Source organism: Sciurus vulgaris (genome assembly GCF_902686455.1).
Source record: "Sciurus vulgaris genome assembly, chromosome: 11".
Taxonomy (NCBI): Eukaryota; Metazoa; Chordata; class Mammalia; order Rodentia; family Sciuridae; genus Sciurus; species Sciurus vulgaris.
Window position 1 is genome coordinate 76,071,626 of NC_136472.1, and position 24,614 is coordinate 76,096,239.

Consider the following 24,614-nt stretch of genomic DNA (forward strand, 5'->3'; position numbering starts at 1 on the left):
CACACCTATTCCTCCAGGACTAGAATTTCAAGTCTTTACAAAGTACTTATTGCAAGAAGCACTAAGCCTGTTATTCATCTTAATTGGAGGGTATCAGGCTTCCTGATTAGAGGACTTCAAACCTAGCTGGGAGGCAGCCTCCAACTAGGGTCTGACTTTGCAGGATAACAGGTCAGGAAAGGCCTAGTGAGTGAAGAAGCCAAAGAACATGACTGGGATGTGCATCCTTGGCCACAGTTGGAACCCAACAAAAACTCACTAAAAGGGCCCACATGGGTGAAGATAGATGATGTCCTCTTCCAAAAGATCTCTGATCTGATATCCTTTGGTAAAAGACTCATTTCTCTGCCCAGCAATGAGCTTATCTATCTAACTCTTTCCTGGACACTTCCACCAGGATGTCCCCAGGCATCTAAACTGCACACTGATATTACAGTAAACTTTCTAAGACCAAACCACAAAGTTGGACCTCTGCTTAAAACTTCTTGGAGGCTTCTAATGACAGATAAACCTAAACTCTTTTTGGCTGTTCAGGCTCTGATACCTGCTGGCTTTCCTCACCTCTTCTCCCCTTGCTACTGCCACAAATATGTTGAGATAAGCCACATTGCACTACTAAAAATAGCCAGGAGGTGCCCTTGCTCTGTCTCAGTTCTGTACGTGTTGCAAGTCTTTGCTACAAAGAGCTTGCCTGCTCCTTCTATCTGTGCCTATTCGTAGCCAACCTCCACCACCTACCTTAAGTCCCAAGTCCTCCAACAAGCCACCTGGATCACCCCAGTAGAAAATAACTGGTCTTTGAGTACTGTGAGGCACACCATGGTCATGACTCAATTTGCTTGGTTACTACAGGAAGAGGTATCCCCCATACACTTGATACCTAATTCATTGCCAAGTTCAGGGTGAACCTTGGTAACAGCCAATGACAGAGTTGTACAGGGGATAAAGATGAACTATGAACACAGAGAAGCCTGGATTTGAACTCTAGATTCCACAAAGTGTTTTGGAAAAGTCACCCAAGTTCTCTAGATCCTGATTTCTTGGGAACAACACTACCTGCAAAATCAGAGCCTTATGTATTTGTTGTTTGAATACATCCTGATGCATATATATGAGTCCTGTACAATGGAAAATTTCCATTCAAAGAACAGTTATTTTTTAAAATTATAAGTTATCATAACAGCAGTTTGATCCAGGAAGACAAGTACAGAGAGAGAGAGAGAGAGAGAGAGAGAGAGAGAGAGAGAGAGAGAGAGAACGAGATATCAGCTTGGACATCCAAACAGGGACCTGATTCTGAAGCCCAATTTCAGGAGGGCTTACATTTGCATACTGAAGAGCTCCAATTCTGATAGAAAATGTTCCAGGGCTGTCGGGGGAAATTCCACTAAATTAAAAAGCTGCCAGCTTCTGGTTTATCAACCTTTAACTCTGGCAGTATTTAGCAGTATGCCTGTCTGGGCCCCATTTTCCAGTGTTTGATTAAATGTTAGGAACTGACCATCTCATTGTGTCTAAGCCTCCACGCTACTTTCCAGACAACTGGCGAGCTCTTCCTGCCTCCCTCCAGCACTCTCCTTCCTTCACTGTGGCAGCGTTAATCTCTCAGATATTTATTATTCTGAACTTTGGTTTTTAGGCTGTCACTCGCTGCTGGGAAGGGGCACAGGAAATGTCAAGTCTCACTGGATATTATTTCTCGGGTGAAATTCTAACCTTGAGATTCCTGTCCTGTACCATACCTATACAGAAATAGCCCAGCCTGATCGTTTCCTTTTGATGTTTAATTGGATGTCGGTGCTGTGCTTTCTGGGCTGAGAAGGTAATGCTTCTCAGAGAGGGAACAATTCCGGCTACACAAATGAGACTTGTAACAGGGGAGAATGCTCAATGCTGAATCTAATTTTCTCTCCCATCCATGAACATAAGACAATTTCTCTGGCATTAAAGCATCTCACTCAGTCTTTCTGTCATTAATAAGAATTAAATTCTGTTCCCTCAAATTTAAATGTAATTATATTTTGCCTCGTAAATAAAATTGAATTACCATTTTCAAAAGTTAGCATTAATGCAAGTGCTATGTTTAGAGGTTTAATTTTTTTAATCCTGCTGCTACTTTCAGTTTATTTTTTTAAGCATTTGGTTTATTTTGCTGTCAATTGTGACCTAATTTAATAACAGAGTTTTTCAGATCCCTGTCCATCTAATCATTGTTACTTTTTATGCTTTGTGTTTTTCTTTCTTTCTTTTCTTTCTTTCTTTTTTCTTTTTTTGTAGAGAAAGAGAGCAATAGAGAAGGAACTGAAATCTCAGAGGATCTGAGTTTGAATTCTGGAAGGTCTCCCTAAGTTAAAGTAGAGCCTACGCCAGGTTGAGCTGAAAGAGTCAAAGACAGAGTCCTGATGTGGAATCTGAAGGGGAAATAGTCAATGTTCACTGAAAAAACTGTGAATTTAAGATTTTTAGTAAGGCATTCCTGTCGGCTCCATGATCTCGACTGCCTGTACGCTGGCCTGATTTTCTGCCCCTTACCGGGGGCTCCTACCCTCTAGTCAGATGAGGTACGTCTTACCAAGAGATCACATGCTCACAGGGCTCTCTGCTTCTGCACATGCTGGCCCTCTGCCTGCACTGCCCTGCCCTCCTTGCCACCTACAAGCATCCCTTTCACAGAGTGGCTCCCAAGTCTCCTTGGGAGGTGAGAACCCCCCCAGGTTCCTCTCCCAGGCTCCTAATCATTACTGTGCACACATCAGGCTGTGTGCTTGGGTGCTCCGCTTTGTGAACAGACTGTGGGGCTCTCTGATCCTTAGTGCCTGGAACAGTGCTCAGCATACAGAAGAGGCCAGAAAGCTTCAATGATTGTGTGAAACAAATGTGAGCGGCTGCAGGGGTGGGTGCAGGTCTGGAGCTGCTCCACATCTCTCTCTGAGGAGGCTGAACTCCTGTTGGCACTGAGTTCAGGAAGCTCATCCTGAGAGAAGGTTGCTGCTAATACAGTATGGCCCTTGTGCTGCGAGTCATTGACGTAGTTGTTTGGGGATAAATGTATCAGCATATTAAAGACTCTTGATCTACAGTCAAGGACCAGTGTAGGGGGCTGGAGGAAGAGGATGGTAGACAGACTCAGAAGCCACAAGGACACTGAGCCTCTGAAAGAGAAAACAAATGGTTTAACTCTGACTCAGATCCAGGCCTTTGGCTCTGAACCTTCAGTATGTAAACTGTCCTCAAACTTAAATTTTTTAGAATTGCAACACTTCTTGGCTAATTTAGACCTGCTCATGCATTCTGCAAAGTATATACACTTTTACTTCATTTAGTAAGTGCTTACTGAATGCCAGCTATCATGCTAAGCATTTTATGCATACATATTAAAGCTAATTTGGAAAACAGCCCTGCCAGGCAGGTATCATTAGCTATACTCAAAGGATCAGCCGAGTCTTGACAATCTAGCCTGGTCCTACTCCAAATCTCATGCAATTCTTACTGAGTGCACATGCTACCTTCAAACCAATGCCACTGTATCTCTAAAATATCTCCACCTGTTATTCCATGAAACTCAAGTGCAATGAAATGATAAGAATCATAAACCACCAGCAAGAGCATTTTACAGGCAGGCTCTCTGCCATGCACTGCTTCTGTGCGCCAGCAACCCAAAGGAATAAAATGTAGTGAGAGGCTCCTTTTCAAATAAAAGCCATTTATGGGAGACAAGACTCAGAGCGGTGGAAATGAGGAATGAATTTATGAGGTTGAGAACAGAGGCCATGGGAGAGGGTGGGAAGAAAGACCCCCCAAAATGAACCCATGGAGGAGCAAATGATAAGTCTAAGAACTGCCTTTGAAATGGTGCCCTGGAGAATGTCACAGGGCCCGCAAGCTTCTTTAGAAGCCGTTAAGTTCTCAAAGATAGGTAGGCTTTTCCAAGTCTAAGGACTGTCTCAAAGAGGTTAAACCTCCTGCCTTTTCTAAGGCAGCTCTGAGCCAAGAGCAAGAATGGCCAACCACAGCCCTAGGGTGGTGGAGCCCTGAGCTGCTGAGCAAGGCTGATGATGCATGCAGCCCAGCAGGCTGCTCCCTGTGAGGACGGCCTGAAGGAGGGGAGTGATGCAGTTCTAGGTAGGCAGAGCTCGGGCTGGCTGGCACTGCACTTGAGTGAGGTCTGGAAAGTGGCAGAGAAGGAGCCAGAGGCTTGGTTTTCACCCTGTGGAGTGTGTGGGGTGGCAAGGAAGGGGGCTCAGGGGAGGAGGGTCCTGAAAGGAGGACGGCTGTCTGTCTGGTGGTGTGCTGGATCTTCCCAGACAGTTTCAATTGCAGCACCTCCCTCTTCTGTGTTCCCAGGGGGCTTTCTTGTCCTCTCTTTGCCTGTTCACTGGTTAGTTCTTGGGTCATGTATGCAATAGTCACTGAGAATCTAATGCACGTCTGACCCTGGGCTCAGGAGATGGACAGACCCTGACCTCATGGAGTCCATAGTCTAGATCTTCAATGTCTCCCAAGGCCATGTGTTGAAGATTGGGTCCCCAGCCCATGGCCTTATTGGGAGGTATCTGACCCTGTAGGAGGTGGGGCCTAGTGGAACAAAGTTAGGTCATTGGATGTGTGCCCTTGAAAGTGCATTGGGACCCCAGCCATTTTTCTTTTTCTCTCTTTCATTTCTTGGTCACCATGAGATGAGCAACTTTCTCTACCATATTGCCATCCTACAAGGCCCAATGTGATGGGAACAACTGACCATGGACTGGAATCAATGAAACTATAAGCCCAAACAAAACTTTCCTCTTTTTCATTGTCTCAAGTATTTTGTCATTGTGACAGAAAGCTGACTAACACACTTAGGAAAGATCTTGGAGCCACATCTGGTTTGAATCTGGACCCTGCCATTTACTAACAAGGTGGGGTGGGTGCTTCAAAGTAACACTCTTTCTGAGCTTCAAGTTTCCTCATCTAGAAAATGATTATGCTAGTGACACTATCTTCGCAGGGCTCTTAGGAACTTAACCAGGATAATAGTTGTAAAGCACAGTTCAGGGCTGGTATGTAGTGCGCTAAGCACAAAGAAATAGGTGGCTCTTTAATTAGCACTCCATCCTGTGGCTTGTTAGAAAGAAAAGATTACTGATGCGGAAGTCTCCTTGAATGGAAAAGGTTTGAGGCAAGAGCTGAGGATTGAGATAGAGGGTCCGCACTGAATCCAACTCTGCCACTGTAAGCCAAATCACTTGGGGCAAGTCATTTCCCCTCTCCAACCTTTCCTATCTGTATGACAGCAACAGCAACAACCATCTTCCCTGCTGACATCCGTCATCATCCCAAATGATTTGGGAAGCAGAGTCCCGTAGGGCTCAGAGTTAAGGACAGAGGTGCTTTGGGGTGATGGGTGGGATACAGAACCTGTGCTCTTCTGGATCACAGGAACTTGTTCACAGTTCTCTCAAGCTGCTTGTCAGGATGGAGGACCATACAAATGGACTGGATTTAAGGAGGCGTTTCTGAGATGAGACTGGAAATCAGACTGCTGGGAACCAGGGACCCAAGTAAACACTGTATAAAATCTGCCTGCACTGTTTTCACAAACCTCACCAAAGTGCTGAGGAACTTGTCAGCTCACATTTCGTTACTGGGCTGGTTGCTGAAGGCAGGGCATGTTGATTTAAGCTGTCTTCATTAAATCCTGCTCTTGGTGCCGAACAGCAAGACATTCATCTCAGCGAAGAGGCAGTCCTCTTTCCTGGTAGGTGGCGGTCGGCAGGAGTCCATCTCTGCCAACCCACAGTGGACCCTGACAGTGGGAGGACCACTTAGGATGTGTCTGCTGGTCTGAAGCTCCTGGTGAAGGCTCTGGGCATGCTGGACAGCACAGAGCATAAATAGCGTGAACAGAGCTTCCGCTTGTCCAGTGTCTGAGCTGTGCCAGGCATTGGGATAACCAGTTCACCTGTATTCTCTCTCCTGTCTCCTACAACAGTTTTATAAGGTAAGTAGGAGACAACTGAGGGTTGGAGAGGGTGAGCCGCCTACTGAAGCTGCTCAAGGAGTGGGGAGCATGTCTTCTGAAATAAAGTCCCGAGCCTGCTCCACTGCCTGTAGCCACCCCTCTAAACATGGAGATGGTCTCTTGGCAGCCCTGCATCCAGGCAATGAGGTGTCTCTTGCTTGGCTTCACTGAAAAGACTGAGTAGTTTTAAAATACCTTCCACTTGGTGAAAGTGTACTTGGACAGGAGGTAGAAAAAGATATAACAGACACTGTTCTATGTGTATACAAAAAAATGACATCATTTAACAATCACATAATTGCTAGATCAGTGCTATCACCTCCATTTTTCAGATAAGGAAACTGAAGTCAAGAGAAGTTAAGTTTCCTGCCAGTGCCACACAGAGGCAGAACCAGGGTTGGACCCAGGCAGGTGATGCCTACGTGGTTAGGATAAAAGGAGAGAGAACACTTGAAATGTTCTCATTATCCTTCCAACTGTGTGACAGGGTGACAGGAAGCAGGCTAGACTTAGAGCCCCGAGCTGGGGTCTGACTCCCCTTCCTCACTCACCAGCATGCCTCAGGCAATTCATGGAGCTCCCAGGGCAGATGATACCACATCTGCCATCCCTCATCGCATGGCCATGGTTGCGTGGTTGCGGAGTGTGTTTCTGTGTGCCATATCTTGGTATATGCTATCAGGCACTCAACACACCCAAATTTTTACTACTACTGTGAAGCAGGTCAATAACTTGAAGCTGTCCTTTAAATTCCTGGCCTTGTGACAATCATGACACCACTTAAGTCAGTTACAGACTAGAGACTGAAAAATTGTAATTGGCATGTCTGAAAGGGCACGTCTCATCTTGCCTCATACTATCAAATGTTTTTGTTAATATCCAGTGCTTTCCCTGATGACTGTGTTAATCAAGATCATAACAATAGATAACATTTACCGAGCCCATATCATGGGCCCAGAAGCATGCTCAACTCTCTTTTGTATTGTCTTAAGTAACTGTCACAGCAACCCTGGAAGGTAGCTACTATCTACCTTCAGTTATCTCCAGTTTTTAGCTTAGAGGGGTGAAGTGACTTGCTCAAAGTTACAACTATGAAGTGACAGGGCCGGGATTTGAACCTCGGCTGTCTGACCCAGGGCCCCTCTTCACCACAGGGTTCTCTGCCTTCACGAGAGCCACATGTTTGTTATCAGGTATAGGGAGTGCAGTACTTGGGATTGAGGAACAATTCAATTCCAAAAATTCAACCGTTCCTACTCAGAGTGCCTTCCAATGGTTCTGTTGTCTCCTTTTTACAGATCCAACTAAGAATACTTCAAAATCTCACCAAAGTTATACCTGCCTCCTTCAAAACTGTGGAATTTCATTAGGGATTAACGGTGCAAGTCACAGTTATAGACCCATCATAAATTAGCTTTGTGCCCACATAATGAACAATACAAGCCAGCGTAGCTTTAAGAGGACCGTTTATTATATTGCCATAAACAGAGCAATATAAAAAGAATTATTCCTGAGACTCTGCACATCTGTGCTCACAATCATGTCTTTATGTGAGCTTTGCAAACAGGGATGAAAGTCCAATTTAGACTGCAAGTCACTGAATGTCAGTTTTCCATTCAATGGGGAAAGGTGATTCAGAGTATTCCAAAGGTGTGAATGCCAAAGGTCTCAGCCATCTTTCCTGATAACAACCAGAACTGTTAATCCACAACATAATGAGCTAATTTGAGCCTCATGTTGTTTAACAGTGTGGAGCGGGGAGGAAGGTGATTTAGAGCAGAAGAGCCTAGTGAGATGCCATCACTCTCTGTGTGTCCTGGGGCAGGACTACTTAAAAATTCTCTGAACCTGAGCTTCTTTCTCACTTTATCTATCTTTCTTTCTTCGTGGGCTCCCTCCCCTCTTCCCAGAATGCAAGCTCTGGGAAGGTAGGGACTTCCCAGGCTCTTTCTCCTCTCTGACTAGAAGAGTACCTGGCACAAATAGACATTCAGTAAGTATTCACTGGTTAGAATGTTATGTAACTTGGCAAAATAGGGTTGAGGATTCCTTTCTCCCAGGGATTTTGTGTGGGTTAAGTGAGATATTAGATGTGAACTCAACCTGCTACGTACCAATACTATGGTAAATGAATCATGTATGTTCTTATTTAATCCTCTTTGGAAGAATCTATAAATCACGGCACTTATAACAGAAGGATGCCAACAGTATTATCCTTTGAACTTTATATGTATAAATCCTGTGGGGTGCCAGAAACCACAATCAAGAACACATTCAATCCTGGGTTAAATCGTCAGTATTTTTTGAGTAGCCACAGTGGGTCATGCCTATGCTGAGTCCCAGGGTTTAGCCAGGAACAGGCATATTTGCTGCACCCATCTAGCTGAGTATCTGACCAAAGGCAGGTGGGGGTCAGATTGCAGAGAACCCTAAAACCCACAAGGAGATTAGACTTTGGGTAAAGCCAAAGATTGTGGCAGCTGAGATAGGGGGCCACTCTCACCTCTTGGTTAGGAACTTTTTTACAGCCTTGCCCAGGGATAACGTCCTACTGTGAAAGAAGGATCTCTGAGAAACACATCTAGATTCCAGGTACCATTTTTAATGTTGATTAGGGATATTGTCTTGAATCTCAAGTCCACCACTACAGAAGAAATGACTGTGATGTTTGAATCTTGTGCCCATCTAAGAGAAGAGGTGCTGAAGACCAGGGCTCAGGGGAAGAAGAAAGGCATTCGGGGACACAGGGAACCCCCAGCTAGGTGACCAAGGGCAGGGTTATGCCACTGATTAGACTAAATGGTAACATATTACAGGGGGAAGTCCACCCTCCACCCATACGCTGAACCCTTCTCCCCACATTTACCGATAGAACAGTCGTGTCCAGTCCAGCTTGGGTCACAGCTGCAAAGCCCGGTGTCTGGGAGGAAGGTCCCGTGGCCCGAGCACTGGTCCAGGCATGTAGCCCTGGGTGTCTCGCAGTTGGCGCCTCCCCATCCCACAGAGCAGTGGCACTCGCCTCTCACGCAGACACCTCGGCCTGAACATGTGGGGTCCATGCAGTCCACTGTGAGGAGGAAGAGAGGGGACACGGGTAAGCATCTCACAGCAGGGGCGAGGATTCCGTCAGCTACATGAGGCTAGATGGATACTATGTCCCCCAGGGAGGCCTTCTGTGGTAAACAGTAGCACTTTAGCAAATGGTAGAACCGGGTCCCCAACTCTTAGTGACTATTTACCTCTTCGAGGCTGTTTCCACACCTGTGAAGTTTGGATACAAATTCTACCTCTAGGTTTAGGAGGTAGACAGAGTACAACCCTACATCAAGCATCAATATAGCACCCAGTGACCCCTGTGTCCGTAATAATTGCGAGAATAGAGGACAAACTTTTTTGTTGTTCATTTCTGATTCTCACCTCCTAGAACAGTGCTCAGTGTATGTGAGGTTCTCAATAACTCTTTATACAACAAACTTTTGTTATTTACTACTTTATAATCAGTTTTATTTGTGAGCATGAGATTAAAATAGATTCCTTCATTTAAATGAGAATTTATTGTGCAACTAAATTCCATTCAATTTCATCATCTCCCCTAAATTCTTTGGACTGATATGATCTTCCACACGTCACTTGCCTGAAGGTGAACGTTTCATTGACTATTTAGGATTACACGTGCTGACTTTGCACAGTTTCTCCTCCCGTGGTGTCTGAGCTAGAGACCTTTAGCTCCCAGTCGGCAGCCCCTACAAGGATCCTGGGTCCAAAGGCGAGGGGTCTCAAGAGATGGACATGGAAAAGGGGAAAGGAGAATAGCATTGTGGGTCACCTGCTCTGTGTCTGCACTATATTAAGTGCTTTATCTACACTATCAGATTTAGTTCTCTCAATAACCCAATAAGGAACACATGAGAAAACAGAGGGATAAATAATTTATGCCAGGTCACATAGCTAAATCCTGCCAAAGATGAATTTTTCCCCAATTTTTAAAAATTATGGCAAAATACATAAAACACAGCACTTACCATTTTAATCATTAAGTGTGTAGCTCAGTGGCATTAAGAACATTCACACTGTTCTGCAACTACCACCACCAACCACTGCCAGAACATTTTTTATCTTCTAAAAATGAAGCTCTATACCCATTAAGCAACTCCCTATTTCTCTTTTCCCTCAGCCCCTGATAACCACCCTGCTAATTTCTGTCTCTGAATTTGGCTACCCCAGGTACCTCCTGCAAGTGGAATCATATGGTACTTATCTTTTATTGGTTTATTTCACTCATGTTGTTGAGGATTACCACTGTTGTGGCAGGCATCCGAATTTCCTTCCTTTTTAAGGCTGAATAATATTCCATTGCCTATATGTGCCACATTTTGTTTGTCCATTCATCCACTGATGGCCATGTGGGTTGCTTTCACCTTTTAGATACTGTGAATAATGCTGCCATAAACATGTGTGAACAGGGATCTCTTTGAGTTCCTGCTTTCAATTTGTTTGAGCATATCCCAGAAGAGAAATTCCTGGATCATATGGTAATTCTATTTTTTAATTTTTTGAGGAACCAACACACTGTTTTCCATAGTAATTCTACTATTTTAGATTTCTACCAATAATGTATATGGGTTCCAGTTTCTCCACGTTCGGAAAGGAATTTGAAGGTAGGTCTTTGTGTTTCTGAAGTCAACCATATTTCTATTAAGGGCTATACCAAATCAAAAGAGACCTCTGAACTTCCACAAATCACTGCATAGAGAAAGTAGAAGGGTATAGAGAATTGAAATCTGTGGTTCCAGTACATGTGGAAGGTGCAAAAGGTAGCAGAGTGAAGACAGAATTGACAAAGAACGTTGGTCCATAAAAAGTTGTTAGGTCAGGGGCTGCTGTTGTAGCTCAGTGGTAGAGCACTTGCCTAGCAAGTGTGAGGCACTGGGTTCAATTCTCAGCACTACATAAAAATAAATAAATAAAAAAAGGTATTGCTCCATCAACAACTTAAAAAAATTTAAAAAATATAAAGTTGTTAGGTCTGCCTTTTGCTCCAGGGAAGAAGGGGATTCTCTTCATTTTGCGACAGAGAGGACATGTGTCCTTGTGGGGACCTGACATGGAGCTATTGGAGAAAGAGGATTTCCAGTGCTGAGTACCATCAGCTTCCTCCAGGAGCTCCTGAGGAATCCCTACATTGCAGAGGAAAGAAACTAGCATTTGCCCTCTGAGGACTAAGAGTCAAGGATTAGGGACAAAATGAACTGGCTCTATGTCCATGGTCAAGGTACAAATATATATATGCTCTGATATTCCCAGCTAAAAGCAGGTATGGTAGAAATACCCACCTCTCAGGTTGCTGTAAGGTCCAAATGACATTGAGTATTTGAAAGGACTGTATAAACTAAGAAGTTGCACACAACTGAAGGACAGAGAGGCTAAATAACTTGCCCAAGATCATACTGTGGTACACAGAAATTTCCATTTGAATCATTCTTTGGAGGTTTAGGCCTCTTGCTATTTTCTCTTATGGTCTTACTCATTTCAAAACTGCACACTGCATAACTACTTACATAAATACAGAAGTGGTTTCAAAACAGAATTCAAAACAAAACTCGAAAGAAACAGGCAATGTGGAGAATTAATAAAGTTAAACGAAGGCAAAGACTCTCTTCCCTTGAAGTCTCTGGACACCATTTAGTAATGGTTAAAACATGACCTGTTGTAGTTCCAGGTAATTAAAAATAATGAAATAATAATACTGATAAATTCTCATGACCTGCCTCAGATCTCAGAACCTCAGAAGGATTATTCTGGCCCATTAGGCTACTTGGATAATTCCCTAGATCCAGAGAGTTTTCCAATGTGACAGGAAACAACTCAGCAATTCCTACCCTGAGGTCTGTAAAGGTATTTCCCATTCTGTGAGGCTGGACCTCAGCTTTGGGTTGAAGCAGCCTCTGAGAATCCCAGGGCACCCTCCAGGTGGAACCTGTAATCTGCACTGTTAGAGAGCAGGCCAGGAGGGTGTCCCGTTTAGCAGGCGGCTCTTGGCTTCACAGTCCTCATCTTCCTCTGCTGCAATGAGTCTGAAGGGACCCAGGGACTAGCAAAGTGAATCCCATGCTCTCAGCAGAGAACAAAGACCAGGAGGAACTGAGGAGAGGCGACATCTGGACTCAGCCTTCATCTCTGCAGGTCAACTGGACAAAGCGAGTGTAGGGCAGGAGAAGAATTAGAAAGAGGCTCATATGACCAGAGGGGAGCAGCTCCAGGAACCCTTGGTGGACTGGCTGAGGTCCTGCAGGATGGATGCCGTCCTTGGGCTCTGATGATCCTAAACCGAGGGCCGTTACCTATGCTACAGTGATGCTTTGCCAGAGAGGTCATGGGAAGACTGGATCTGCTCCTTTCCGGGCCTTTGGGGAGGCAGGAACTCTAGGATGGGACCAAAGCTGCCTTCCTCCCCTCATGCTGGGACAGTCTCATGAGCACTAGTTATTTCACAGGGAGCCATGCATGACATGGGCGGAACCAGCAGGCCTGGGGTGGGAGCACAGGATGGAGGGGAGGGGAACCATCGTAGGGAGTTGGGTTAACTTGGTTTAGAAGAGGGTCTGACTTACTTTCTTCTCAGAAGGCGTCTTCACAGTTACATTTTCCCCCTTCCCACTGCAGAGCTTGCCATTTGAGCCAGGATTCCTGGCAGAAGCCTAGCCCATTAATGAAATGATGAGGCCTGCATGACCAGGCTGCAAACACAACCTATTTCCCCAAATGTTCCACGCTCCAGTGCCCACATGAGCAATTAGACACCTTTAGGACCAAGAACACAGTGTCTCGCTTTTCACTGCAAAAGATCTAAGTGGGGTCCCTCTGCCCCTCCCCCACCCCTTCTAAGCGTCCTGTTGGCTCAGTTCAAGCTTTAAAAAATATGAGGCAATAAACTTCAGAAGGAAGAGAGAGAAAAAAGTAAGCTTGTTAGCTGATGTTTTATAAACACAGTGAAACCCATTAGCACAGAGCTGAGGGAGGAGGGGGAGGAGGAGGAGGAAGGCCCAAGAAAACCCTATTATAAACAGGACTATGTAATGACGCCTCACCAGAGAAAGAGAAATAATAAAAGGAATCAGTCCCAGATGGGCTGCTTCAGAAGAAAAAGCATTTCTTTTCAAATAGATAATGTAAATCAAAATTCTGAACAACATTTTTTCTTTGTAAATACCCTGGGGCTCTGAGGCCCTATCCAGTACTGCTTTTCTGGGGATAGACACATTCCCCTCCTGAGCCCACACTATGCAGGTGGGGATGGGGGTGGGACAACCCACTATTTCAAGAGGAATCTCCTTTCTGTCTCCTGCTCCTCAAGGTGTCCACCTCAAGTGACTAAATGAAAGGAGAGCAGAGGAAGGTCCCCATTCTCCGGATAAGAAAGCCAGCTTCCTTTGTTCCAGGGGCTGGTGCCTCCTCCTCAACAGGACCAGCAATCCCCGCTGAAGCAAGCAGGTCTGAGGCAGGATGCCCAGCTGCAGGTGCATGCAGCCTGTCTCGATCCCTTCCTGTACCCCACCTTTGGAAAATGGCCCTGTTAGCACTCTCTCTCTTTTAAGAGAAAATGATGCCTTATGAGGAGTCTCTCTGTCAAATACCAAAGGGGTTTAGAAGACCAGCTCTCCTTGGAGCCTCTGGCACCAGCAGGGGAAGGGGCCAGGGTACTACATGGTGGAAAACGGCGGGTAACCAAGGTACAGCAGCGTTCATCAGCTGCAAATGGCAAAGTCCCTCTGTTTCAAAAGACCTTGGGCAAAGTGAGTGCGTGAAACAGGAAATGTGTTTCAATTGTCCCCAGAATAATCCTAACAATAAAGAGCCACATTTATGGAGCGTTTACTATGTGTCAGACCCTGAGCTAAGTAGTTTTAATGGGTCATTGAATTTGATCCTCACAATTGTCCTCTGAGGAAGGTGTTCCCATTTTATAGATGAGGGAACAGAGGCAAGAGAGTGGCAGAGCCAGACTCAAACGCATATCTGATTGCAGATATACAGTTGTAAAAGCTCCTTCATACTGCTTGTGAATGAGGCTCCTCCTACTGTCCGGACACCCAAAGGAGAAGACCTGGGCTGAATCCCAGCCCTGCCATTGGTCAGCTCTTTGATCACGGGCACGTCACTGCCCTTCCCTGGGCCTCAGTTTCTTCATTTATAAAAGAGAAATATTCATCTAGCTCACTTCAGTAGATTGTCCAGAAAAGAACTAATGCCATTGTTCAATCTATCCTTGATTTACTTAGCCATGCATTTGCTTTATGAAGGAGAGAGGCATGCTCATGGGCACCAACGAGTCATGTGACCACATGCACACACGCAGGAACACGCACGTACAGGAGGGTGATAAAGGAAGGCAAAGCGCGGAGGTCTGCAGTAGAAATTGACTTGAGAAAAGGAGACAGGAAAAGAGCAGATGAGCTTCGAGGGGAATGGAATGACTGGGCCAAACCCAGTTCTGCCACTGAACAGTCGAGCAGCCTCGGGCAAGTCAACCAACTCTCCCAGGCTCAATTTCCTCAGCTGCAAAGTGAAGATGACTCCTTCTCCTAACGGGGTTTGACATTAAGTGATAGGCACAGATCCTTGATATGATAAATGCTCAGTAAGGACAGTCCTTGGCCCCTTCCTGGACCATTATGGATGCTGGTGGATTTCTGGCATCAAGAGCAGGGGTCCCAGGGGGTTGGGAGGCTTCCTCTGCTCCCTAGCTGCCCCCCGGCACTGTGCGCTGGCCTCTGTCTCAGAGGACAGTGCTGCAGCCGCCACTGGAAGTCTCACCTTCCTCGCAGCTCTCGCCCTTGTAGCCGGGGTTGCAGATGCAGGTGCCCATGATGCACGTGCCATGGTTGCTGCAGGCCACGTCGATACACTGGTTGGTGGGCACATCACACTCAGCGCCCTTCCAGCCGCTGTGGCACAGGCACCTGCCCTTCATGTACTGGCCATTCCCGCTGCAGAGCACGGGGCAGGAGGCTGGGGAGACAGTGCCAGAGCCTGGCATGAGTCATCGTTCAGGGTTCCCCAACTTTGCCACACATCAGATGGGCAGATGTGTGCCCGCCATCGGTTTCTTTCACTTTATTTCTCTCCAGGTTAAACACATCTGGAATTGCAGGTGAGAGCATGAAGCGCGGGGCCTGCCGTGTGGCTGCCCACCGAATGTGGCTTTCTCCATCCCCTTCCTACTGCTGAGGCCGGCCCCTGGCTGCTGGCAGCCTCAGACAGGAAGCTGCAGTCTGCTTCTTGTTCTCCCTGGAAAAGGCAGTGGCTGGGCCCCTTGCTCCCCGAATCTCTCCTCCAGCGCTCTCCTTCTAATAGCACTCCATTTTCCCCTCCCCACACCTCATCTGCAGCACCACTTACTGCCGTCTTTAACCCCGCAAACCCCTGCTTCCCTTGTCTTTCAGGCCTCCACTCCAGTCCCATACACCACTGCCCCCTCGAGAGAAGAGCTGAGCCCAACTTGGTTCTTTAAAGTATTATCTTTCCATTCTGCCTCTTAGCGTAAAGGGTTTTGCCATCATCTCTACAAAGGACACTATATAAAAATAAATTATATTGCATTGTGCTGTAAGTACTTACCAGTCTTACCAAGATACAATAAGGCTGTTTTATACATGACTCTTAACTTTAAGTGCATATGGGATGAGACAGTAATTCTTGTTAGGAGGAATGACTCATCTTTCCCTGCACTACCTTCCCCTGGTCCCACCTGACTTCTTTCCCTTTTAAAGCACTCAGCAGGTAATCACTGTGCTTCCTAGGGCTGCCAGCTCTGCTGCCTCAAATGGAGTCTATTTCACATTAGCTAAAATAAGCAGAACCCTCAAAGCGACATGGTGGCATAGTATTTGCAGGGCAGTGCTCTCTGAGCCTGGAAAATCATCTCTGCTTTCCACTCGTAGACAGCTCCACCAGCCTCAGGACTTGGGCCCAATGCTGCCCCAAGCCCTCCCGAGCTGATCCTCCCCTTTCCAAGTGGAGACAGTCTGCTTAAACTTTGCTCTCATGTTTCACTTCTTGTGTGCAGCTTTGGTGCTGCTTTGCAGCTGTCAATTTGCTTGTTCATCTCCCAGAACCGACTGAGAGCTCCCAGGGCTGGGCCTTGTTTCATGTTGGAAACTCAGTGACCAGCAAAGGACCAAGTCCCAAATGGGTGTGAAGCCAATGGCTGCTGGATGAGTGAAATGTTGGAAAAACAGCAGAGGAGGCCCTTTCAGCTTCCCAAGGGGAGGACCACATCCTCAGGAATACAGGCCTCCTTTGGCATTTTCCTGGTTCATTCTTCCAGGACAGAAATGAAGATCAAAAGCACCAGGTAGGTTGTGGGCAGCCTTTACAACTCTCTCAGTAGAGGTTATCGTTAGCACCACCTGTGCCAAAGCATCAGGCAGCAGCAGGGTCCTGTGTGAGAAGAGCAGCCTGGCCTCCCAAGTCCTTCCCTGGTGGTCTCAGCTGAGATTCTGCCTGCACTGTCACACGAGGCAGGAACAGAGCAGTTCCCTGGGCTCCCCAGCCACAGGCCTGAGAGAAATCACACTTGTGTGAAGAAAAACTTCAAAGATGGTTGGAAGAGCTGATCACTCCTCTACAGGGGAAATGAGCTTTTTAAAAGAACTCTCACTGCCACTCTGCCTGCTCCAACAAGGACACCAAATTCACAGCGGTTGCCCATTAAATCCCTCCTTTCCTGACCACCCCAGTTGCCCACAGGTGGATGACAATGTCAGACAGGATTCCATTGAAAGACTTCTAAGAATGACCCTTGGGAGGCTTTCTTGGGTACACCAGGAGGTGTCCTGGAGTTCTGTACTTGGTCTGAGAAGTGGAACCTGAGATGCTCAAAGGGTCCTGGGAGCAGAGATCCAGAGCCCCACCCCACTGCTCACCTCTGCCGCAGTCGGGGCCTAGAAATCCTAGGAAGCAGTGGCAGGTCCCAGAGATGCAGTCGCCATTGCCATAGCAGTTGCTGGGACAGTTATCCACCGACTCTGGAGGGAGAAAAGAGAAGGAGAGTTGAAAACAGGTAAGAGCCCAGAAGCAAGCCTCAGGTCACCCAAGACCCTACTTGAGCCATTTGTGTCCAGTCACTGGAAGGAACCGATGGAGTTAAAATTATGTTATTTTTACTCTTACCCAAGTACATCTCAATTCACATTGTTTTAAAAATGTCTGCTAGAACCAAGTTTTTATGAATCAGCTTTGACTCAACGAATGCATTAGAAGTTCTTTATCTAAAAGCCATTGGGAGAAAACAGGTTAGCCTTTGAGTGGTGGTCAGTTTTGGAGTGAGGTTCTTGGGTGATTATACTTTTCAGGGTTTTACATTTTTCCTGTGATAGGCTGATATTCCACTGATTTGCTTTTCCATAAAGCTGTTGGGCATTTGCAAATCTCTTTTTCCTTCTGTGATTTTTCATCGATCCGTCCAGGTACCCATCACCAATCACTGAGGCTGTGACAGCCACAGTGGCTGTGGTCTTTCAGCTCCTCTTGCTCCTCGCACTGCTTTATTCCCCTGGCAACCTGAGTGATCTCCCTGAGATAAACCTGATCCTGCCACTCTTCCGCTTAAAACCCTCCAAAGGCCCCCCCACTGGGCCAGATGGAAAATCCAAGCTTTTCCAAAAGGCATAGACATTTTCCTCCCTATTCCCTTTGTGTCCCTAGAATCTGCTATCATGCCTATCTTTTGTAGAAATGTTACTTTCCTGAACTCTTCCTAATATCTTTGGCATATACCTCTGTGTGACATGTGAAGGAAACACAGAATTAACCTCTGAAAGATTTTGATCAAAAATTAGACAATGGGGCTGGCGTTGTGGTTCAGTGGTAGAGCACTTGCCTAGCACATGTGAGGCACTGGGTTGATCCCCAGCACGACATAAAAACAAACAAACAAACAGCAATTTTAAAAATTAGGCAATGTTTTGTAGCTCTAGTTAGTAAACTTATTGAGAATTTACTTATTTGGAACAGCTCATTTCTCAATGAGCTGGATGCAGAACAAAGCACAGAAGCAACTGTATGCAGAATAATGACTTCTTTGTGGCATGTATTTCTACAAATCTATCTCACGTCATTGCACCAAGTCTGACAAGTACATATGTATTGTTAGTCTTGTCTTACTCAAAAAAAAAAAAAAAAAAAAGAAAAAAGAAAGAAAAAAGAAAAAAGAAAAAAAAGAAAAAGAAAAAGAAAGAGAAAAAAAGCAGCCAAGAGAGACGAAGTGAGTTGCTGATGCTAAGTGAGGCACAGATGCTAAGTCTCAGAGGCAGGATTTGAACTCAGGCTCCTGGACTCCAAGCCTGGTCTCCTTCCCAGATACAAGGCCATCTGGGCCATGTGGGAATGCCTGGGGGATGGGCAGGGTGGATGCATGGGACAGTGAGGCCAAGTCCTGAAGGCAGGGAGGGAACCTGTGGAAGGGTAGAGGATTCTAGGACTTTCAGAGCTGGAAGGATTCCAAGAGACCATCCACCCCAGTGCTTTCATTCAATAGAGGAGGAAACTGAGACCTGGAGGAAGAGCAGTGGTTTCCCCACGTAAGCGAGCGAGTCAGGATTGTCGAATTTGAAAGTAGAGGAAAAGGTTGGTCAGGTAGATGGAGCTAAGGATTCAAAGTGCTGTCTCAGCTCACAAGGATCAGTCAGGAAGACAGGACTGGGGCCTCTGTTAAAGGAGATGTTGGCACATCCAACACATGTCTCGCCCGTAAGAAATGTGCTGCCTAACTGGAGAGCCAGGGCAGCTGCATGGGGCAGAGGAAAAGCTCCACCTGGAGCTACGGGAACCCAGTGTGGGGTCCGTACTTCTAGGGCCATGCTGTGTGACCTAAATTGGCTCCTTCCACTCTCTGGGCCTCATCTTTCTCATCTGTGAGATGAAGGTGATGGCAGAGATCATGTCTGTTCTAAAATTCCAAGAGTCCATAATTAATTTAGAGATAATTATGGAGCAGGGGCATCAAAGCTTAAATGGGGCAGTGCATTAAGGGCAGTACAAAGGCAGCTGGAATGGGGCAAAGTCAGCCCCATCCAGCCCCCAAATCGGCCAGGAGGACGGGCTTGAAGAGTGGCATGGTGATGGACAGGTAGCAAGGTGGCATTCACAGCACTGTTGCACTTTTCAGAAAGGCTTTTCCCCAAGGTCTTCCAGTGTCAACTCAGAAAAGATTTTGAAAGTTCAGAAAAATAGTCCAACTGTGTAGTTCCTTTTGTGAGTGGGACATTTCACTCCATGTTGTGAACAAGAACAACAACATGAGATCAAACCCAATTTGTGGCCTCATTTCAGGGCAAGTGGTCTGGGTCCTGCCAGTGTGAGGCTCATAGACGGGAGCCTGAGTCTATTTGCTCTCCACCAGCTTTGGCTGGAAGAGTCTGTGTTCCTAGATATTTAAATTGGTAGTGGTTTCTTGTTTTTATAAAACTATTCAGGAAGTTTCATTTTGAATGGTGTTATTTTTCCCCCTTAGTACTAGGATTTGAACCCGGGGCGGGGGGGCTTTCCCACTGAGTTACATCACTAGCCCTTTTTAGTTTTAATTTTGAGACAGGATCTCACTAAGTTGCTTAGATCCTTGCTAAGTTGCTGAGGCTGACCTGACTTGAAAGTCCTTTTTAAAAATAAGAATGTTAGCTGGGTGCCTTGGCACATGCCTATGATCCCAGTGACTCAGGACACTAATGCGGGAGGATCGCAAGTTCAAAGCCAGTCTCAGCAACTTAGCAAGGACCTAAGCAACTTAATGAGATGATCCTGTCTCACAAAATAAAAATAAGAAAAGATTGGTTAAGCATCCCTGGGTTCAATAGTGGGTACCAAAAAAAAAAAAAAAAAAAAAAAAAAGGTTGAGTAATGGTGGCAGGGGCCCCTGGCTACACATGGGATCTTTCTTGACCTGTTTCTCCATCATTTTACTTCTTTCTTGACCTGTTTCCCTAATGTTTCACTTGCTCTTCTACGTGTTCCTGATTGGCAACCCCTATTCCTTCTTCCAAATCCAACCCAAATGCCTTCTCCTCCGAGAGGTCTTCCTGGCAGCTTAAACAAGCAAAGTTATACCCAGAAGTCTATTTCTCACCCCTAGTAAGTAATACAGAGTTGACTTTGTTGACTGAACAGCTTGACGATAGAAACTGGGCTTGTTTATGTGTTTGTCCTGGTATACAGAAGAGTCTCAATAAATGTTTATTGCTATCACTGAAAGAATTCAACTAGATGGTCTCCCAGATCCCTCCCTGATCCCAAATTCTATGATTTAGTCCTTCTTAAATCCAAAGGTATAAAATATGTCTCTTAATAAGATCAATTTAGTTACCTGTTGCATTTTTAACAGGATCAACTGCAGATAAAGGTTACACTTGTTTTAGATTCTGATTTATGAAGTCTGCAAGACACAAACCTGCTCATCACCTGTCCCAAAGTCCTCACAGTGAAAAAGTGAAGAAACGTATTTTCTGAGACTAAGCATAGTGCTGGCTGCTGAATATGACAGAATGGACGCCTGTGTGCTACCAAACTCACCCTGAGCTGTTGGTGTCAGAGAAAGCAGGAGTTTTAGAAGACATGGAAGATGTGAAATAATTTAAAGATGTCAACAAGCAATGGAAGGGAGACAATTTGGGGAATACTTTCTTTTGATGAAATGTTTATGTATAGTTTTCCCTTCTCCTTGGAGGGATTTCAGCAATTTGGGGCCCACTGGGATCCTACACATAATGAGTCTCCACTGACCAGATATCTCTATGCTAAACTCTAGGGCAGAAGTGACATTCTCTGGCTTGGGAAGAGTGTGAACTTCACTGGATAAGTATGTTGTATGTTCCCAATTAGTGTGTGGGAGTTTCTACCCCCACCACACACCACTGTGCTCACACTCACACAGCAGGTGCTTTCAGTTAGTGGAAGGTGCACCTTTAGATCTACTCAGCTCTGAATTAAAAATTCAGCTGCAGTGAGAAACTGATTTTCATAATTGGGTGTATGCTATGTTGGAAAATGGGGGCTTTTTTCCTTTGTTTTTCTAACACAGCAGTGGGCCTTGGTAGGAAATTTGACTTTCAGGAACTTGTTTTTCCTTCCATCACTTTTGGGATGCAGAGGTTAATGATTTCTTAGTGCACTCTCTGGATGCGTGTTGAGTGGGTGAGTACTGTGTGTGTGGAATCCAGCGTTGCTGGAAATACAAAGGGGTGTGTGCAGAAGGAAGTAGGACAACGAAACTCCTTCACAGAAGAGACATGGGTGTCAGGAAACCACACAGGCCTTGGGGAACTCACAGTAGTGCCCATTTTGTCTGCTCACTATCCTTTATCAGAAATGAGTCATTAGCATGGCTCTGTCGGGGTGAAAGGTAATCAGAACCGATACACAAGTCCCCTTGAGTCTAGTGTTGATGCCTGTGAAATCAGGCTGCATTCACCATCTTTGGTTTTTCTCTTTTGAAACGCCACAGAGGTGAACCCTCTGGAGGAGGACAACTGCCTACTGGTCCTACTGCACAGAGGTAGTAATACTAGGTGAGGAAAGGTGGCCTTCTCCTCTGGCAGCTCACATAGCATGGTCGCACCTACTTCTGCCTCCAATCAGATTTGAGCAGCCAACCTCTGTGGTCATGGGAGCTTGATGCTGAACCTCAGCACCAGAGTCAGCAGGAATCAGATGTGCAAGTAAGGGCAAGGTCCCCCACCAGCCTCAGGCCCTCCTTCCTGCTTTCTCCACACTTCCTAGATATCTTATTCCCTTGTGATGTGTCCAAACTAATGGAAGCCTATGCTTACTACCTACAATTCCTTCTTCTGTTTCTGTTGTCTTTCCTTGAAACTCTCGAGGAACATTTGGTTGAAGAACCAAGGTCCATCTATTGCCCAAGAGTCATCCGCTTACTGGAGCCTCCTCCTGGCTGCTCTGCAGGAGGATGGAGCCTAATGCTACAGATGGGAAGGAACTTGAACTCCAGGACAGCCAACTGGATGACTGAATATTACCACCTTGACTCCAGTTAGCGAGCCTTACACTTTGGGTTACATCCATTATATCCACTCTGTTCCTGACATACCAGGACTTGGTCTATTATTAGCAACCAAGGGAAAGATGGAAACAAACTAGATATCAGAGCTAGGATTTAATGAGGGCATAATGATATATTCTAACTTAACCCTTATAATAATTTTAAAAATTAGGTATCTTTGTCACCATTTTAGTCTCAGAAGGAAACTAAGAGCTGAAGTGACTTTCTCAAGGTCACTTAGTTGACAAGGGTGGATCTGGTAAGTGAACTAACTAGTCCTATCTGCAGTCAAGTGTGTGCTGTATAGCCTGGACCTAAGGATGGGCTCTGGAGCTAGGGTGTCTCTTGTTGGCTATACATCTTTGGACAAAGTGTCTGTACACGTCACTCTCCTTGTCTGTGAAATCACAGCACCCACCTCAGAGAGTTATTCTAGAGAGAAAACAGGGTAATGCTGCACGCATAAAGAAGTTGGCCCAGGGTCACATTGGTCATGCAGTCATACAAGTACATGATGTAATAAGTGTCTGTTTCAATCTACTACCACTCCTTTCTCCATGATTAGAACAAATAAAATTTTAAAAAATATAGAAATTGGCCCAGGACCTAGCATTTATTCTTTTAGTTTAAGGAATGGTCACACATGCCTTCTATTTATGAACCGAAACAATATACTAACTTGGCCTAATGAATCCAAACAAGGAAATGTGGGTTACTGGGGGTAAACACACACACATACACATGTAAAACACCTAGACACTCCCCATGGTAAAAACAGGAAAGCAAATGAGCAATGTTCCTGATGTGCAGGGGGCAGGGTGTTTAGGCAAAGTTTCTCCTAGGAAAGTACTGTCAAAGCAAATTAAACCTGTTACCTTCCTGAAGCCCCATCCCAAGCAGACTCATGCCAACATCTGAAAGAACTCTCTTCCCTCTGCACTCTAGATTGGTACTGGGCAGGTGCCAGGTGCTGGAAAGCTGTTCCATGGCCTGTGTGGTGTCAGTCCCTGTAGGTGACCCAGCTTTCTTTGTAGATGATGGAATTCAAAGGCCTTTAGTTTGAAACTACTAGGTCAATGCAATGACAAAAATTTGACAAAGCCCCTGACAGCCTGGGCTTGAAGCCAGTTCTGCACTGGCATTTGAACTGGGAGATCTGTTTTCAATCATACCCAGAAGTCTACCAACCACTACTAAGAGCAGCTCTCAGGAGGGGGTCTAAGAAAAAGATTGTTCCCTTGATTACATTCAGCCTTGGCTCTTGTTAATGATTTCTTAGTGGGAAAACTGAATTCCACCGGCAAGACTGTGAGCTCCCTGAAGACAGGTATCCTATCTGGTGCTCTGAAGAGTGGTGAGGGTTAAATACAACCAACTACTTGGTGGTATTTGTTGTATTGGTAACTAAGCAGGAATGCAATAGGGAAACAGAATTAAAGGGGCAGAGAAGAAGTCATGTCACAATAATAAGACTCTGGGAACAGTGTGGTACCCAAGAAAGTTTTTGCTTCCTTGTTGTATTTTTAGATGTTCAATGCTTAGAATGAAGACAGCAATAGGAAGTTCAAGTTTGCAATGAACTTTTAGATCATATTTGGAGTTCAGAAGTTCACATCTGGGAGCCACATTTAAGAGACTGATAAGATAAACTAGAGTATGTTCACTGAAGGACAACCAGGAAGATAAGTGAACTTGAAGCCACATTTCAAATAATGAGTTCTTGAAGGAATTGGGAATTTTGCTTATTACCAAGGGAGTATGACCTCTGTCTTAAAATATCTGAAAGACTCTTACATGAAATGAGAGTCAGACTTTGTTCTGTGATCCTAATAGTTTGATCTAGGTTTAACGAATAAGGACTATAGTCCTTGGGAAATAGATATTGGTTGGAAGAAGAAAGAACTTCATCAGAGTTAGAGCAGAATGCCACTTCCTACATTGGGCTGCATTCCACGTGTGTGTGTGTGTGTGTGTGTGTGTGTGTGTGTGTGTGTGTGTGTCTGTCCAAATATTATAAAATGCTTGAGGTCAGGAAATGTTCTATCCATCTTTGAATCTACAGCATCTAGAAAACTAACTAAATGTTTGCTAATTGAAGGACTAGATGTGAATGGACCAGGTGATCTATAAGGTCATGCATTACAAGTCACTGGATATATTCAAGGAGAGGGCACATTTGTGATTGAAGACAATATCACAATGGGGATTAAAAATAAAGTGCATAACACTTACAAGCCTGAAATCTCATGAGTCCATGTTAGGGTTTGGATATAAGGTATCCCTGCCAAGCCCCCGCCAAAAGCTCCTGTGTACAACACAGGGATATTCAGAGATAAATGATTAGATTATGAGAGTTGTATCTTGATTGGTCCATCCTAGCTTGAGTGGATTGAATGGGTGGTAACTGTAGGCAGGTGAGACATGGCTAGAGGAGGTGGGTCACTGGGAGTATGCCCTGGAAGGGTACATCTTCCCTGTGACCCCCGCCCCTCCTTTCTGATCTGGCATGAAGTGAGCTGCTTTCCTCTGCCACACCTTTCAGCCATGATATTCTGCCTTGCC

The 24,614-nt window shown here is 45.4% G+C and overlaps 1 protein-coding gene across 11 annotated transcripts in view; it reads right to left on the reverse strand.

Annotated features, from left to right (window-relative positions):
* TENM4 (teneurin transmembrane protein 4) overlaps positions 1-24,614 on the reverse strand; it is a 737,381-nt gene that overhangs the window by 125,026 nt on the left and 587,741 nt on the right. For all 11 annotated transcript variants that reach the window (XM_079105080.1, XM_079105086.1, XM_079105077.1 and 8 more), the window contains 3 exons: positions 16,927-17,028; positions 14,816-15,010; positions 8,868-9,068 (listed from right to left, as the gene is read on the reverse strand). In XM_079105080.1, the coding sequence (XP_078961206.1) occupies positions 8,868-9,068; positions 14,816-15,010; positions 16,927-17,028 (498 nt within the window). The remainder of the gene's footprint in view (positions 1-8,867; positions 9,069-14,815; positions 15,011-16,926; positions 17,029-24,614) is intronic.